The sequence below is a fragment of the Bos taurus genome, chromosome 19, assembly GCF_002263795.3.
Source record: "Bos taurus isolate L1 Dominette 01449 registration number 42190680 breed Hereford chromosome 19, ARS-UCD2.0, whole genome shotgun sequence".
NCBI classification, from domain to species: Eukaryota; Metazoa; Chordata; class Mammalia; order Artiodactyla; family Bovidae; genus Bos; species Bos taurus.
The window spans coordinates 22265727-22282238 of NC_037346.1; the positions used below are offsets into that span (position 1 = coordinate 22265727).

Below are 16512 nucleotides of genomic sequence, written 5' to 3' on the forward strand. Positions count from 1 at the left end.
GGACTGCGCGCGGGCGGCTGGCAGGGAGGGCGGCCGGCGGGCAGCGGCCCCGGCCCCGCCGCGCGCACCGCCATGGTGGGCCGGCTGAGCCTGCAGGATGTGCCCGAGCTCGTGGACACGAAAAAGAAGGGCGACGGCGTCCTGGACAGTCCGGACTCGGGTCTGCCCCCCAGCCCCAGCCCCAGCCACTGGGCTCTCGCAGCGGCCGGAGGCGGCGGCGGGGAGCGCACGCCAGCCCCGGGGACACTGGAGCCAGACGCAGCGGCCTCCCGCGCGGCCCCGGTAAGTGACCCCGCTCCGGCCCCTTCCCCCGCATCCTCTCTATCCCCCCATCCCGTGCCAGACCCCGAGGCGGTCTGCTGGCCCTCCCGGGGCGCGCTGTGGGCGCCGCCGCCCGCCCGTCGGGACGGCGTGGCCAGCGCCGGGAGCCCGGGGCGGGAGCGCGGCGAGAGCCTGGCCAGCTGGAGCCGGTGGCTGGAAAATTGTCATCGCCTGGGAGGCGCGGGAGCCCCGGGAGAGGCGGGCCGCAGCCTCCTCTCTTCGGGGTGGCGGCCCCCGGGGCTGCCAGGCTGCGGCTTGACCACATCCTGACCTGGCCGGGCCAGAGGGTTCCTGGGACACCGAGAGGGAACCCCAGGCTTCTCCGGGCTTTGCCCCCGCTCTCGGTGGTTCCGACGGGCCTGCCCCACTCCCGGTAGGTCTTGGGGAGAGGGATCTACTCCACTCCCTGATTCATTGAGCAAAGAGGGCCAGCTTTAGGGCACTGTTAGCAGCCTTGGAGGGGACCTTTTGAGATCAGTGGCCCCTCTTGGCCCATCACCTAACCTGTATCTGGCGCATGATGGGTGGGAAGCCTTTAGGTGGGTGGAAACTTTCAAGGATGAGTCCTTTTACTTTACTTTAAAACTTTAAAGAGAAAATGCAAGTACCTTAGGAATCGCTCAGATGGTAGTGTTTATTGCCTTTACCTAGAGTTCAAGGAACCCACATCCTGCCTACAGTCAAGCTCAGAGCTCTGAGCCCGCCCCTCTGCCTTGGGGATGGCTGTTTGCAGCCCTCTTCCCTGAGTGAAGCAGTCAGTTGCTACTGACTGTAGTCAGTTCAGCTGCTGCTTCTTAGGGACCCACCCACTTTGGTGTGTGGAATTCTTGATCCTGTCTCTCCATGAACATCACTGTGTTCTCTCGTTTCCATTAGAAGGCAGCACTGGCTCCATGTTGGCCTTCAGAACCCTGGCCGCCTGGCCCTTTATAGCCTCATCTTCCGCGTCCCCTGACCACAAGCAGATGGACACACCTGTGCCCCCGAGGCTGCTCCCTCCCTCTGGCGTGCTTCTCCCCTTCTACCTCTCCAACACCCAGTCCATCAAACCCCTGCCGGCTGCCCTTCGGGACCCAATTTGTCACCTCCTCTGGGAAGTCTTCCTGGATGCCTCCCAGAGCCATGCCAGGGGCTGTGACTTCCTCCCTTCCCCCTGATGGGTACCTTGTTCAGGAGTCTGACTCCTGCTGCCCCGCCCCACTCCCAGCCTGCGCTGGGGCACACGGCGTGTGCTCAGAGAGTGCTGGCGGCAGGAATGAGGAGGCGGAGGAGACAGGGCAAAAGGACCCAGTGTCTGTGTGGACACCTGGAAGAAGGCTGCAGTGTGAGTGTTGAGAGTCGCCTGCCTTTTCTCGGTGGCTGTGTCGTCCTGCAGCCCCCAGGACTGCTGGGAAGGCACCCCTAGGTTGAGGAGTGTCTGTGGGCAGAGCAGGGCCCCCATAACTGCTGGGGGCTGTTTCTGGAAGCTCTGCTGCAGCCAGTGCCCAGCCCCGCCCGGGCGCTCGGACCTGAGTTCTCAAGCCCCATTGAGGGCTTATTAAACTCCTCCGCCCAACCCTGAGTTGAGGGCTGGACCCTGGGGACCCCCACCTCTCCCTGACCTACCTGGTCCCCTTTGGCTTTTGTATGTCCACCTTATGCCCCCTATTTGACACCTTGTCGTGGTAACCTGAGTCTTAAAGTCAACCTTCTAGAAATGTCTGCTTCCTGGAAGCCCTAGGGGTGGAGCTGCCACCACCATGTCCTGGCCCACATGTAGGTTCTTCTCTCAAACCAGGCAAAGAAAATGACAGTTCCCAGTTACCCCAGGAGGGCTGCTCCCTTTGGCTGGCTTAACACAGAAGCCCTGACTCAAGTCAGATCAGGCGAAGAAAAGCGAGCACCTCAGTGGAGGATGGCCCTATCTCTGACTCAGGCTGCTTGGTGAATCAGAAAGCCCAATGCCTTGACCAGCCTGGAAGAGGGTGAACCCCTGGGATGCCGTGCTCTGGTTCTTGGAGTTTTCTGGACAGTGGAAGGTGCCATAGAAAACTTTCTGGTGTCTGCCTTTCCAGTGAGTTTGCAGATTCCTCCATCTTGGCTGGGTGTCGATCTGGCGGCCCCAGAGGCAGAGGACGTGAGGGAAGTTGGACTGAATCTTCAGTGTGAAAAAAAAAAAAGAATCCCTGGTAGCGTTTCTTGTTGTTGGTTTTGGCCTTTTCTGAAGAGTTGCTGAGACAGTGATAGGGCTGGGGGCACGTAATTGAAGGTTCTGGTTAGCAAAACCCCAGTTCGTGGCGGTTTTCTTTCTGTGCAATGATGCGGTAGGCCTGGGGACTGGTCGCAGTCACAATGCTGAGCTCAGATTTGCTTCCTCTATTCATCCTTCCACGAAACCTCATCGGGGAAGGGGACCCCCAACTCCCACCCCGGGTGTGCAGAGAAGGTCGTGGGGCATAGGCTGTGACTCTGTTGAGGGCATCCAGCACCTTCATGGTAGACCCGAGATTTGAACACAGCTGTCCATGCTGTGCTACTGCTGTGAATCAGTCCTTCTCTGGCATCATTTCCTGGTGGGGGCCACAAAATCACAGCTGGGCCCGTCAGCCGGAGGCTAGAACCAGGAATTCTGTGGGGAAAGCATCAGATGGGCCTGTGGTCTGACTGCATTCTCCATCGTTGCAGAATCCAGCTTCTCTCCCCAACCCCCTGGGCTCCGGCTGCTCACCAAGGTTATGCCCCCTGTCCTTTGGCGAAGGAGTGGAGCTTGACCCCTTACCACCAACAGAAGTAAGGTAAATACAGTGGGCACTGATTTCATTTCACTTCTGTTTTTGATTCCAGTAATTAATACTTTTTGTTTTTAAATATTTTTTTTTAAACAGAAGTGCGCCAAACTCTTATAGTTTGGTGGGTTCTCTTTGGGGTGTTCTTTCTGTATTCTAACCTTTTGAATATAGATACACTTATTAAAATGAAAATGAGATTGTGTTATACTGCAACTTGCTTTTTATGCTTCACTTATTGTGGCCGTCAGATGTTTAAGCATTTTTAATAAAATAATTCCTCTTTCTGGCATCACCAACTCAATGGACATGAGTTTGGGTGAACTCTGGGAGTTGGTGATGGACAGGGAGGCCTGGCGTGCTGCGGTTCATGGGGTCGCAAAGAGTCGGACACGACTGAGCAACTGAACTGAATTGAATTCCACTTTCTAGAAGCTGCTTTCCACGTCTTACCCCCACCCCACCCCAGCATCAAGGTGCTATCACCGTTTCTCAGGTTCTGATTTCACTGGGCAAGTACTGTTCTTCCTCGGGGAATTTATCTTACCCAGGCTCATCTGGGGTCAGAGAGCCTTTGAAAGGCTCCGTTAAAAGACACATCTTTTTAGAGAAAGGAATTTTACTTTGGGTAACTAGTGGTTTTATAGCTGGATTTTCGTTGCATGAACACAAAGAACCCTTTGACACAGAACAAAGGCGACTCAGCAGTTTGGAGGTGAGCGGTTCAGCCTTTTATTCCTGGAGAGCTTGTATTTTGAACCAAATGGGGACATGCCTTCATGACATGAGCTTCCCCAGCCCCTTAACCTACTTGCCCAAGGAAATAGATGTTCCCGTCAGACTTATTTGAAAAGACTGCTGATGCTTATTCCCCGACCGGTGGGTAGGGGATGGCGAGGGGCAGTGCTGTTATCTGTGCCTATGTGTGATGCTTGTACATGTTTCAGTAACTGGGAAGATGCAATAATTAGGAAGTCAAATGAATTCATGCTTTACTTCCAAAAAAAGCCTCCCAAATTGCCCAAGAAGTACTTAACAAATAATAATAAAGTAGCTGCTGAGGAATGTGGATGTTAATTATTTTATGGAAATCAAGACTATTAATTGGCTTTGATGGATAAGGTCACGTCTGGTTCCCTGAGCCTGAGGGGTCTCCAAATTGAAAACGGAGGTGGCCCTAGTACCAGGATTTGGTTATCAGAGAGCTTTCAGAACCAGCATTCAGGACGTCTGGGTTCCCTTCTCCTCTCATTAAAGAGATGATTGTTCATTCAGGGGACAGAGAAACGACTCACCCCTCATGGACAGGAGAATCTGCCTTGTTATACAATCATTCCCATCAATAGCAGTTGCTGTTTAAACACTCTCCCTGCTTATGCTGGGCACCTTTTTCAAAACCCGCTTATGCTGGGCACCTTTTTCAAAAAGGAGGGATTTTCCTGGTGTTAAGACTCCATGCTTCCAATGCAAGGAGTGTAGGTTTGACCCCTGGTCAGGGAACTAAGATCTCACAAGCTGCATTTAAGATCCAGTGCAACTGCAACTAAGACCCAATAATATATAAATTTATATATTATTTATATATAAGCATATATATATATAAAAGAGGAAACTGAGGCTTGGAAGTAATTTGGCCAAAGTCTGAAAATTTAAGTCAGTGGGAGCCAGCTCCATTCAGTGGGGAGCAGAAATGCAGGTGAACTTGGGAATCCTGCATGGAGGCCCCAGCTGCACGCTCCCTCTCACTGTGACCTTAACATCTGCACCCCCAATTCCTTCTCCCAACATTGTTGGGAAGGTGAATTAATTAGATCCTGGAAGTAAAGTGCTTAGAACAGAAAGGACCACAGGGTAAGCACATCATAAACTCCATGCGGCTTCTCCCCAGAGTCACCGCATCTCAAGGTCTGAGGTCACAGTAGGGACCCCTGTGCCCCCAGCTCCGAGGAGCGGCTTCACGCGGCCTTGTGTCTCCCGCCCAGGTACACGTCCTCAGTCAAGTACGACTCAGAGAGGCACTTCATTGACGACATCCAGCTGCCCCTGGGCCTGGCAGTGGCCTCCTGCAGCCAGACCATCACCTGCATTCCCAGCAGCACGTGGCGCAACTACAAGGCGGAGGTGCGCTTCGAGCCCCGCCACAAACCCACCCGCTTCCTTAGCACCACCATCGTCTACCCCAAGTACCCCAAGACTGTCTACACCACCACCCTGGATTACAACTGCCGCAAGACACTGAGGAGGTTCCTGTCCAGCGTGGAGCTTGAAGCCACAGAGTTCGCGGGCGGTGATTACCTGTTGGAGGAGAACTGACTGGAGCGGGCTCCGGGGGGGCCGGCCCCCTTCCCCAGGCCGGTCTGGTTGGGCCAGGCAACCCTCGCATGTCCTTCTAGCCCCAGAACAGTCTAACCCAGAGATACCTCTAAGCCCAGCCTGGGGAAGAAAAGAAAATGTCACAGTAGCTTCTAATTATCCAGCGAATTCGGTTTTTACAGTTTTTTTTTCCAACTGTGTTTAAAGGGAGTATATTTCCTAATTTGCTGCTACATAGCTTCCCCGAAGTCTCAATTTGATGAGAAAATCAAAGAATGGCTTAGAGCGAAAGGAAAATGCCCCACACTTTGAAATAGGGAGGAGGGGGAGCGCTTCCCCCATTGGTCAGTCTGTTTAAGGAAGAGCATGGGAAAATCTCCCTGAGATGGAAAAAGTGAGTTTGAAGAAATTTCAGCCCCGGGTGTCTTCACTACTACAGAAGTGGTGCTAATTCAGTGAGCTGTGACACCCATATGGGTTCAATCTGTGGAGAGTTGAGTTCCATTCTGTTTTTTTTTTTTTTTTAATTTCTATTTGTATTTCCTGTTAACTATAACTCTTTGGAATTCTCTAAATCTTTTTTTGTGATATGGGAAAAAAAACCCAAATCACAATATAAGATGCCTTTCAAAAAAGAAAGAAAGAAGGAAAGAAAAGGTTCACCCTATTCTTGCCTCTACAGTGGGGTCAGGTCAACTGGTGGCTGAGTTTGGGGGTAACAGGTTGGTTCCAGTTCCTTCCACTGTGGGTTCCAAGCTTGGTTCCAAGCAAAGTGCCTTGAACCTTTGGCATCTGACAATGTCTTCACTGGGGCTTCCTTGGTGGCTCAGTGTGTAAAGAATCCACCTGCCAATGTAGAAGACTCAGGTTCTATCCCTGGGTCAGGAAGACCCCTGGAGAAGGAAATGGCAACCTACTCCAGTATTCTTGCCTGGGAAATCCCATGGACAGAGGACTGATGGGCTGCAGTCCATGGGGTCACAAAAGAGTCGGACACGACTTAGCAACTAAACAACAATGATGTCTTCACAAGCTTGTTTAACTCTTCCTGATATGAGTTTTGGGGTTTCCAAATACTTTCCTAATTTTTTCACCAGGCAAAACATAGCAGAGGCACCTTTGGAGAGAAACAGCATTTTGAGAGAATGCTTAGGGAAAACACTTTTGGGGGAGTCCACGAGGGGGACTTTACTCACAGTGGGAGCCAACAGCTATACCTAAGGCTTGATTCCCACTGGGAGATAGATGTTTCTAATGATCTGGTTCATCAGGGTGCGTGTCCTTTCCAGCGACCTTGGGTCGGCATTGCAGAGGAATTTTGCTGGTGCCTGAGCTCTAAGCTAAAAAGCAAGGAAATCTGCCCCCCACCCCACCCCCAACCCAAGTGAAATAAAGGTGAACTGAACATCGGGAGTGATGTCACAAGTCAAACTCCAAAGCCCGGGTGCCGTGGTGACTGTACATGTTCAAGTGTTCCTTTTAATGTGACAGTCATGGCATTGAGTGTGAATGGAAGAAACTGTGAATTTAGCTGATGGGGCCCCACAGAAGTAGGGACACAGGCTGGGCCAGACCAGGAGGGCACGGAGGCCAGGCTGCCTCTGGCCTTCAGCCTCTTGCCTGCCCTGCTTCACACCCAACCCCGCCCTGCCTCACCTGGTCCTGACTTTTTCCTGCTGCCAATCCCCGTGGATTTTGAGTAAAGACGGTGGCAGATGGCTTTTGCTCTTCTGGTATTGGAGAGAACAAAAGCGTGGGTATTTCCTTTGCATCCAGGCGATGTCAGGTGCTTGCAGTCCTGGAAGCCTGCACTCCCGCTGTATCTCCGGGTTTGTGCTGATGGCTTCCATCTGTCCTGAAAGCGGAATTGAGGGCTCGGTGGGTACCCTGGAGCCACAGCGGGACTTCTGTTCAAAGGAGAGCAGGTGTGACGATAATCACTGTCATTTGAAGTCATCAGAGGCCTAGCGGGCTAAATGGTCTGCTGTCTTTCTCAAATTTAACAGCAGTATGTCCAATTGTGCGCCTGACTAGAAGCATCCCTTCCGTGGAGCGTGCAGTCGGCTCCATGGCCCCAAGTTTGCCACCATGAAGCTCAGCAGGGGTCCCTCAGGGGGCACCCCAGAACCCCATAGTCTCCTGTCATCATGCAGAGCAGCAAATGCCTCCTGCTTTTGGAAGAGTGACACGGCATTTATGAATAAAAATGGCTTTTTCTCTCTGACTTCATAAGCTTGTCATGTAAGACAAGTGATAAATGTAATTTTTAAACTATGGTAAGAGAATTCCCGTGGCTTTCTTGGTGGCTCAGTGGTAAAGAATCTGCCTGCCAGTGTAGGAGATGCAGGTTCAACCTGGCTCAGGAAGATCCCTTGGAGAAGGAAATGGCAACCCACTCCAGTATTCTTGCCTGGGAAATCCCACTGACAAAGGAGCCTGACAGGGTATAGTTGCAAAAGAATCTGACATGAGTTAGCAACTAAAACAACAATGAGAAAGAAAATTCCAATTGCTCTGGCCCAATGGAGACACATGACGAGCTCAGGATAATGTCGTGGGCAGCACGACTGGAAAGACCAATGGGAGGGAACGTCATCTTTGAACGCGGCCCTTTGTTGAGATGCACATGTGAGGTTTTTTGATATGAAATACGTCAGTAAAGTAAGTAGAAGTGAGTGCCTGTGGATGTGTCGTGTGAATGGAAAAGCAGATTTTGATTTTGTCATCCACCAGGGACCCAACTGCAATTTTCTCGAATCCTTTTTTTTTCTCCAAATCTGCTTTGCTGAAAGTTGCAAAAAAGGAAGCAGGTGAAGATGTAAATTGAATGTCATCGATCAGTGGTGGATTCATATTAGTTCTCAAGGTGGAAGTGATGATTTTTAAAACCCACTGATTAAAAACAAACATTCCAAAGGGTGTCTGGGAAATATCGTTTACTTATGAGTTAAAAAGTCTCTTTTCTCGGACTCTTAAATTTAATCTTTTGTGTAATAATGATCTATATATTCAGAGAAAGGTTTTCTTTTGAAATCACAGGCATTTGAAAAAGATTAAGTACCTCTTCATTTGATACATTTCCTGTTTCTAACCTTAGGAATAGTATTTGATGAAAACGATATTTTAAATTTATGTTTGACATCTGTTCCCCTCCATTTTGCTTTATGACTTCTTCATTTAATAATAAATTACCTTAAAAAAAACTCAGAGATGCTGCTCTTTTTTTAACAAGTCATAATGTTGGGTTAAGAAAAGTGAGAACAATGGCTCCTCCTCTTGAGAAATTTTGAGATGCGATTGTGAATTAATAATATAATACTTGTGACTGGGGTATGCATTCTCCTGGAAGATTTTCCAAGGGGTTCCTGGGCTCTGGAATTTCAAGGAATTTGTTTGCGTACTCTTTCCCCAAACCGATCTGCCCTGAGATGCAGCTGTGAGTGTCAGTGTGAGGCCAGTCCCTTCCCACCTACCCTTTCAAATTGCCTTCCTCCCATTTTGCAGAAGAAATCCATGCCTCAGTCCAACCCAGCTTGATTATTATTGTGATATGCTGCTCTGGACTGGAAAATCCTGTACGTAGGGCAAAGGGACAGCTAGAAACACGGTATCTGGGCTCCAGGATCCCCTGTGGGTTTTGTGTGTGCCACGGGGTCCTGCACAGAAATGGTCATGGTGGTGGAAGCAAAGTGCACCTGCACTGGGAGGTCCTCACTTCCAACATCTTGGAAAATGAGGCCGTCAGAGTGACGACATTCCACATGACCACCCACATCTCTTCAATCTCAGACTTGTCTTCCCTGAGGAAAAGTCCCTTTGGGTAAAGCAAAGAGGTCAGTAAGGGCTATTGAAAGTGAAGGTGTCTTATTTCACTCCAGCCTTCATTTCATGGGGAGGCTCTGCCTTATCTGTTAGTCTTGGAGTTGCAACTCAGAAATAAACATGTCCCAGGAATGCATATTATCATTCTTACAAACATGTTTTAAAAGCCAGTCTCAGGACTTCCCTGGTGGTTAAGACTGCGCTGCCATTGCAGGGGGTACGAGTTTGATCCCTGATTGGGGATCCCTGAATGCCATGTAGTGCAGCTGAAAGATTTTTTGAAAGCTCATCTCTTTTTATTTTATTTTTAAAACTTTATATTTTGTATTCAGGTATAGCCAAATGGGGAGAAGGCCATGGCACCCCACTCCAGTACTCTTGCCTGGAAAATCCCATGGATGGAAGAGCCTGGTGCGCTGCAGTCCATGGGGTCGCTGAGGGTCGGATACGACTGAGTGACTTCACTTTCACTTTTCACTTTCATGCATTGGAGAAGGAAATGGCAACCCACTCCAGTGTTCTTGCCTGGAGAATCCCAGGGACGGGGGAGCCTGGTGGGCTGCCGTCTATGGAGTCGCACAGAGTCGGACACGACTGACGCGACTTAGCAGCAGCAGCAGCAGCAGCAGCAGCATAGCCAAATAACAAATGCAAATCTCTTTTTAATAGAAATTAAGTCTCACTTGGCTGATGGGAATGACAATATGAGGGCTAATTTTGCCATTTAGGCTATGTGGTGTAAGTTTTCTATAAAATGAATGAGCTAATCAGTTCCAAGGTTTTGATGGAAAAATATTTAAACCATGTAAGATTAAAGCTATAATTTGTGTGTGGGGGGGTGGCAGGGGGGAGAAAGAGAGAAGGCAAAAGTGTGTTGAAGCTAATACTGTTTCAATTTTCCAACCTGCCTAAGTGTATCAGATTAAGCTGGTGCCCTTAAGAGAACCAACAGTAGGTATAATTAATAATAATATAAATCTTAATAATTTGGTATACTTCCCAGAAATTTAAGAAATTAATAACTCGATTAAGTAATGACTCCTATTGCATGGAATGCCTCTTGTTAAAATTAAATTCTAATAATTTTATTTTGGAATATAATCATTATCAATTGGTTTGTATATATCACTATATTCCCAAAGTGCTTTCTATGGAATAAAATAAGGTTCTGTGATCAAATAAGTTTTGGGAAATGATGAGTTGAACAATGGCTTCATATGGTTATTGCAGTTTTCTTGGAACCCAGCGTGCGATCGCTATGTACATGGGGTTCCATTATGCTATGTCTATATACTTTGTATATACTTGAAATTTTCCATACCAAAAAATTGGAAAAAGTATCTTTGTTTCTATGATACTACTGATGAAAACTTGTTTTTTAAAGAAATCAGAAAATGCATATTAGCAAAAATAAAAATCACTCCTATTTCCCTGAAAGAGAAACTGTCACTGGTTTTTGGAGACCAGCAGCTTCAGATGGTTGTTTGAATGGACCATTGCTTTTAGATGGTGGCACTGGGCTTCCCTGGTGGCTCAGATGGTAAATAACCCACTTGTCCATGCAGGAGATGCAGGCTCCATCTCTTAGTCGGGAAGATCCCTGGAGAAGAAAATGGCAACCTAATTTAGTATTCTTGCCTTGGAAATCCCATGGACAGAGGAGCCTGGTGGGCTACAGTCCATGGGGTTGCCAAAAAATCGGACGTGACTTACTAACTAAACAACAAAACTGTAAACACTATTTTCAACCTCAGAGCATAAGAAGGGGCTTTTTTTTTTGGCTCCACCCTGCATTTTGCATGATCTTAGTTCCCCAATTAGGGATAGAATCCAGGCCCCCAGCAGTGGAAGCTCAGGAGTCCTAACTACTGCTCCACTAGTGAATTCCCAGGAGGTTTCTGTTCTTTACAGTTGCTGGTTCCTTTTTCAGAATGAGAACACAGGGGTGCGGGGGGTGTGAAACCCATTGCTGGTAAATTACAAATTACTGTTTTTCTCCAGAAGCCCTGCGGCAGGTAATTAAGCTGGCAAGCACAATAACAGGATGCTTTGAACACTAGCACTACCGTTGCCAACCTGGAGAAGTTCTTACAAAGCAGTAAGCGTCCAAAGAGCGCGTTTAAGTGAGTTCTTCTATTCACTTCTTCAATATTTATTTGTATCCACCTATTTTCAAAATGAAATAGGGACGACTACAATAAAAGACACCCTCTATGTGATACAGGCATTAAAACCAGGGTAAAAGGATAAAGGCCAGATAGTGAAGTGGGGAGGGTGGGGGATCAGTAGAAAGGGACTTCACCAGAACCCAGAGGACAAAGAGCTCCTGTAATCGAGGACAAAACCTAGTCTTGAGTTTCCTTGCAAGCATGGCCAAAAAGGAAAGAAGCCTGTGTGACAGTATCTAGTATAAGGAAGTGGATCCCTAAAGGCAGGGCTCAAAGAGGACTTTAGCCCCACCTGCATATACAAGGGGCATAAAAATAAAGACCCGCGTATTCTTCCAATACCATTTCCTATTGGACTCTTGGGAAAAGCAAGGAGGGTATTTAAAACGTGCACTTAAACATACGGTAAGGGGACACAAAGATTCTGAAGCCAGGGAAGTGGAGGAAAAAACTTCTCCTCTGCCCTCTTAGGTTCATTGAACAGTGCCTGCAAATTGCACTGACAAAAGACAAATTTTCAGGAGAAAAGGAATACAATGTTTTTTTGTTGGTGGTTTATTTATTTGGCGGCACCCTGCAGCATGCAGGATCTTAGTTCCCTGACCAGGGATCGAACCCATGCACCCTGCATGGAAGCACAGAGCCCTAACCACTGGACCTCCAGGGAATTCCCAGGCATACAATGTCATTGATGTTAATATTTTTTTACATACACAGGGCTTTCACAGAAGTGAAAAGCCAAAGAAGTTAGACTCAGGACCTTACACCGTTTTAACAAAAGGTGATTAAGTTGAGAAGTGACTAGAAAAAAGGAACGGGAATTTGGGTTTCTAGAGCCAATAAACTATGGGAAAGTGACTAGGAGATAACTGGGGAAATTAGTGGCAGACAAGGATTATTTAACAAGGTCTGTTTATGCAGACTCATCTCGGTGACTCTCTGTCTCCAGTGCCAAGAGTTGCTGTCCTCATCACGGAACAGGAGGTGGAGGCCAATCTGTGCCACCTTCACAAAAGGGAACCGACTCCCTGCTTTTAGGCACATAGGGGAGAGCAAAGAGCTTCCCTTACATCTGTTGATTCTCAGTTGCCTTCGGCTCAAAATAATCCTTATACCAAAGTGCCATATTTTGTAGTGGCATATCCTAGGTGCCTTCACCAGACCATCAGGATTCAGATCCCAGCTCCATCATCTATTATCTGTGCGACCTTAGCAAGTGCCTTAAACTTCCTGTGAAATGAGGATGAGAAGAGTTCTTTTCTCATAGACAGCTGTGTATGCTAAGGCGCTTCAGTCGTGTCTGACTCTGTACGACCCCATGGACTATAGTCCACCAGGCTCCTCTATCCATGGGATTCTCCAGGCAAGAAAACTGGAGTGGGTTGCCATGCCCCCCTCCAGGGGATCTTCCCAACCCAGGGATCAAACCCGTGTGTCTTACCTCCTGCTTTGGCAGGTGGGCTCTTTACCACTAGCACTGCCTGGGAAGCCTGTAGAGAGCTTATGAAGATTAAATGAGTTCATACACACAAAGTGCTTAGAATAGTACCTTCCAGGGCTCAAAGGCTATACCAGTGTTTCTTGTTTTAATTATCTTTTGGCTTGTAAGTTCACTTCCAAGAATGTACCCACAGCACCAGACACTTGCAGTAATGTGCATTTAAGGATGTTCCTCGCAGAGTTGTTCAGAATAGCCAAAAAACAGGAAACCAAGTAACCGTCCACAAATAGGCATTGAATAAATAGTCTGTACAATGAAATACCAGGCGGTGACTCCTCACAAGATTTGCAGACACGAGAGAGAACAAGCTCCTGGAGCTGCTCAAACATCAGCGAGCACGCGAGCCACTTGGGGAGCTTGTGAAGCTGCAGGTTCTGATTCGGGAGGTCTGGGCTTGGCCCGAGGGTTGCTAACAGCCTCTAGGTCCTGTAGGTGCTGCTGGTCCCAGGTCGCTGTTTCGAGCTTCGAGGCCTTGGCACCATCGTCAACGGCAAGCCGTGGGCAGTGAGTAGCTATAGATCGGCGTGCCTGCCTGGGGTGGGAGTGGGAGGTAGGACCCTTCCTAAGCCCTTCCCAGGGACGGTCAGAAGTGGGGTGGTGTGTGTCAAGAGTGTCAGATTTGGCCACGAACAAGTACGCAGTAGGGCCAGGAGGCCCGAAAATGTGTTTTCTCATCACTCTGGGGCCCTCCAGGGCCCAGTGGGTGGGGCTATCTGCCTCCCCAGGTCCCCTTCTCCCCAGGAAGCTTCCCTACCAGCCAGTTTCCAGGAACGACCCACCTCCTTTCATCTATATACATCCTAGCCAGCTTCAGCCGCCGGCTCTGCCTATGAGCCCCTGTTCTGTCTTCATCGGCCTCTTTCCCTGGTGGCCAAACTCCAGGAGGGTGTGTAGTTTGGCTTCCCCGGCTTTGGGAGCCTATCTGAGGCACCACAGCACGGTGATTAAGAGCTGGACCTTTGGAAGCAGCTAGACTTGGTGTGAAATCCTAGCTCCTCCCCTGAGTGACTGTGTGCAGGTCACTTTCCCTGTCTCTGTCCTTTCCTCATGTGTAATTGGGGTTGCAACACCTCGAATCTCAGATGGAAGTGGATTGTGTTAGGTTGGGTGTGTGATGCTTATGCCACACCAGGGCAAAGAGGAGCCTGGTCCGTGGAGACGGGTATTCCCAGCATCCTGGCAGCAGTTAGCAGAGAACTGCAGACTGAGCAATGGCTTGAGAAGCATTTTCTAAAAAAACCATTGGAGACCTTGGAGCCCATCTCTTACAAACGAGTTAAGTCACTTCTCTTCAAGTCTAAACCGTGACCTGGAGATGGTGATTCCCACCCACTCAGGGGACATTTTGACTGAGGAACAAATGAGACAGAAGAACCTACAGACTAGAAAATGATCTAAGATGTTATATTGACAAGGTAGGGGGCAGGATCGGAGAAGGCAATGGCACCCCACTCCAGTGCTCTTGCCTGGAAAATCCCATAGACGGAGGAGCCTGGTAGGCTGCAGTCCATGGGGTCGCTAAGAGTCGGGCACGACTGAGCGACTTCACTTTCACTTTTCACTTTCATGCATTGGAGAAGGAAATGGCAACCCACTCCAGTGTTCTTGTCTAGAGAATCCCAGGGATGGGGGAGCCTGATGGGCTGCCGTCTATGGAGTTGCACAGTTGGACACGACTGAAGCGACTTAGCAGCAGCAGCAGGGGGCAGGAGGCAAGACACAGACCATGAAAATGTAATCTAAATAGCTACCAACATCTCTGTATGTGAGCCTAACAGGTAGAAAATGCTTAATCTTCCCCAGCACTTCCTACTCACCCAGAAGTCCCCTCAACCCTGCACAACACAGCATCACTTTGGGATAAGTTATCAACTTAAGCATCCCCTGAGTACCGGCAGTGGGAGTCTGTGGAGCCGGATAACATAAGGCTCCTTAGGAGAAGGTGGGGTTTGGGGTTTTCCACCCTCAGGTCGAGGGGGAGGAGAAGCAGCTAGTTGAGGAGCACAGCTAATGGTGAGGGAGAGGCCAACTGTATTAGTAACAATTTTGTGTCTTCAAACAGCTTCATCACCTCACAGATTCTGTGGGTTGGGAAGCTGGGTTTCGCTCAGCTGGATGCATCTGGTTTCTGGTCTCATAGGCTGTGATCAAGGTGTCACTGGGGCATGGTCACCGCAAGGCTTAATGGGGGTAGAACCTGCTTCTGAGTTCTCTTGCTGGCTGTTGGCAGGAGACATGGATTCCTTGTCACTGGAGTCTCCCCAATTGTTTTTTTTCCCCCCAATTGTTAACATCTTTCATGGGTTGGTACATGTGTTACAATTGATGAGCCCACGTTGATATGTTGTTATTAACCTAAGTCCACAGTTGAGGAATCGCCCTTGATGTTAGACTGTATATGGGTTTGGACAAATGTATAATAACATGTATGTGCCATGGCAGTTTCTATAGCCCTTCATCCTTCCTTCTTTCCCTCCCCCAACACATTCTCTTTCTGTAACCTCATCTTGGAAGAGACATTCCACCGCTTTTGCTGTAGTCTAGTCATTAGAGTCAACAGGTCCTTGATGCAGGAGGCGGGAGTGTGTGTGTGTGGTGGGGAGGTGCTGGCTGCAGGAGCACCTAGAGGCAGAGACCACAGAGGCATCCGTGCACCATCCACATCGAAGTCATTACATTCCTTGAACTGCCTTCCTGCAGTCTCCATGGTGGATATTCACAAGGCTCCAGCCACTCCTGGTGTAGAAACCCAGAGGCTACTCATGGTGGGAGTGTCTTAGAGTGAGCTGAGCACGTAAGCACATGCTAGCCACATGACCAGCCTTAAAGGTTGAAACCCACCCCTTCCGTACCACCCAGACCAGGTGCAAATCATAAACCCGATTATTACTAAGCTGTGTTGACCAGCTCATACATTCTGCTCCAGAACAGCTCACAGACCCACCGTTACGCAGCCTTGTTCATCTTGAGTTAATAGATTCCATAGTGTTGGGCAAGGGTCAGTGGTTCTGGAGATAAGTATGCAGTCAATCCAGGTCGTTGAGATTATTGCTATGTAATCCACCTTCATGACCCTTGGTCAAGGTCTTTAAAAAATGAATCATTCTTAATCTGGAGGGTAATGAAAAAATCTACTTGGCATCTCTTTAAGGAGTCACTCTATTTTATGTAGGTTTTATATAGATTCTACGGCAGTGTGTTAGTACATGTGTTCATTAGGGTTGTCACCTCCTGCCATGTCCCCACCACACCCTAGGTCTCTGCAGCAAATACTCCCTTTCCTTATGTGTTAGTCACTTAGTCGTGTCTGACTCTTTGTGACCCCATGGACTGCAGCCTACCAGGCTCCTCTGTCCATGGGATTCTCCAGGCAAGAATACTGGAGTGGACTGCCGTTTCCACAGGGGATTTTCCTGATCAGGGATCGAACCTGGGTCTCCTGCATTGCAGGCAGATTCTTTACCATCTGAGCTATAGGGAAGTCTGGTCCCTTTCCTTGGCCACTGTGATTTGTCCATGATGGACATATGGTATGACCTGTGCCAGGCCAGAGGTCTTCTCTGTGGTTGATATGAACACAGGAGTTCATCTTCGATGAATTATAAGGATGTCAGTGGCCATC

General features: G+C 48.8%; 1 protein-coding gene across 2 annotated transcripts; it reads left to right on the forward strand.

The window, feature by feature from the left end:
• Window positions 1-8606, forward strand: RFLNB (refilin B). Of its 2 annotated transcripts, none has more exons than XM_024980698.2 (3): window positions 1-282; window positions 2986-3095; window positions 5069-8606. In XM_024980698.2, exons 1-3 carry the CDS (start codon window positions 73-75, stop codon window positions 5397-5399), a joined length of 651 nt encoding a protein of 216 aa, XP_024836466.1. In that variant the 5' UTR covers window positions 1-72; the 3' UTR covers window positions 5400-8606. The 2 variants fall into 2 exon arrangements, with proteins under 2 accessions (XP_024836466.1, XP_059734293.1); XM_059878310.1 differs by lacking the exon at window positions 5069-8606 and adding an exon at window positions 3519-5060.
• The last annotated feature ends 7906 nt before the right edge of the window (window positions 8607-16512 follow it).

Coding starts and splice junctions, on each gene's coding strand:
- RFLNB (XM_059878310.1), top strand. CDS start 73: ATGGTGGGCCGGCTGAGCCTGCAGGATGTGCCCGAGCTCGTGGACACG. Junction 283..2,985: donor CGGCCTCCCGCGCGGCCCCG/GTAAGTGACCCC, acceptor CCATCGTTGCAG/AATCCAGCTTCTCTCCCCAA. Junction 3,096..3,518: donor TTACCACCAACAGAAGTAAG/GTAAATACAGTG, acceptor TCCACTTTCTAG/AAGCTGCTTTCCACGTCTTA.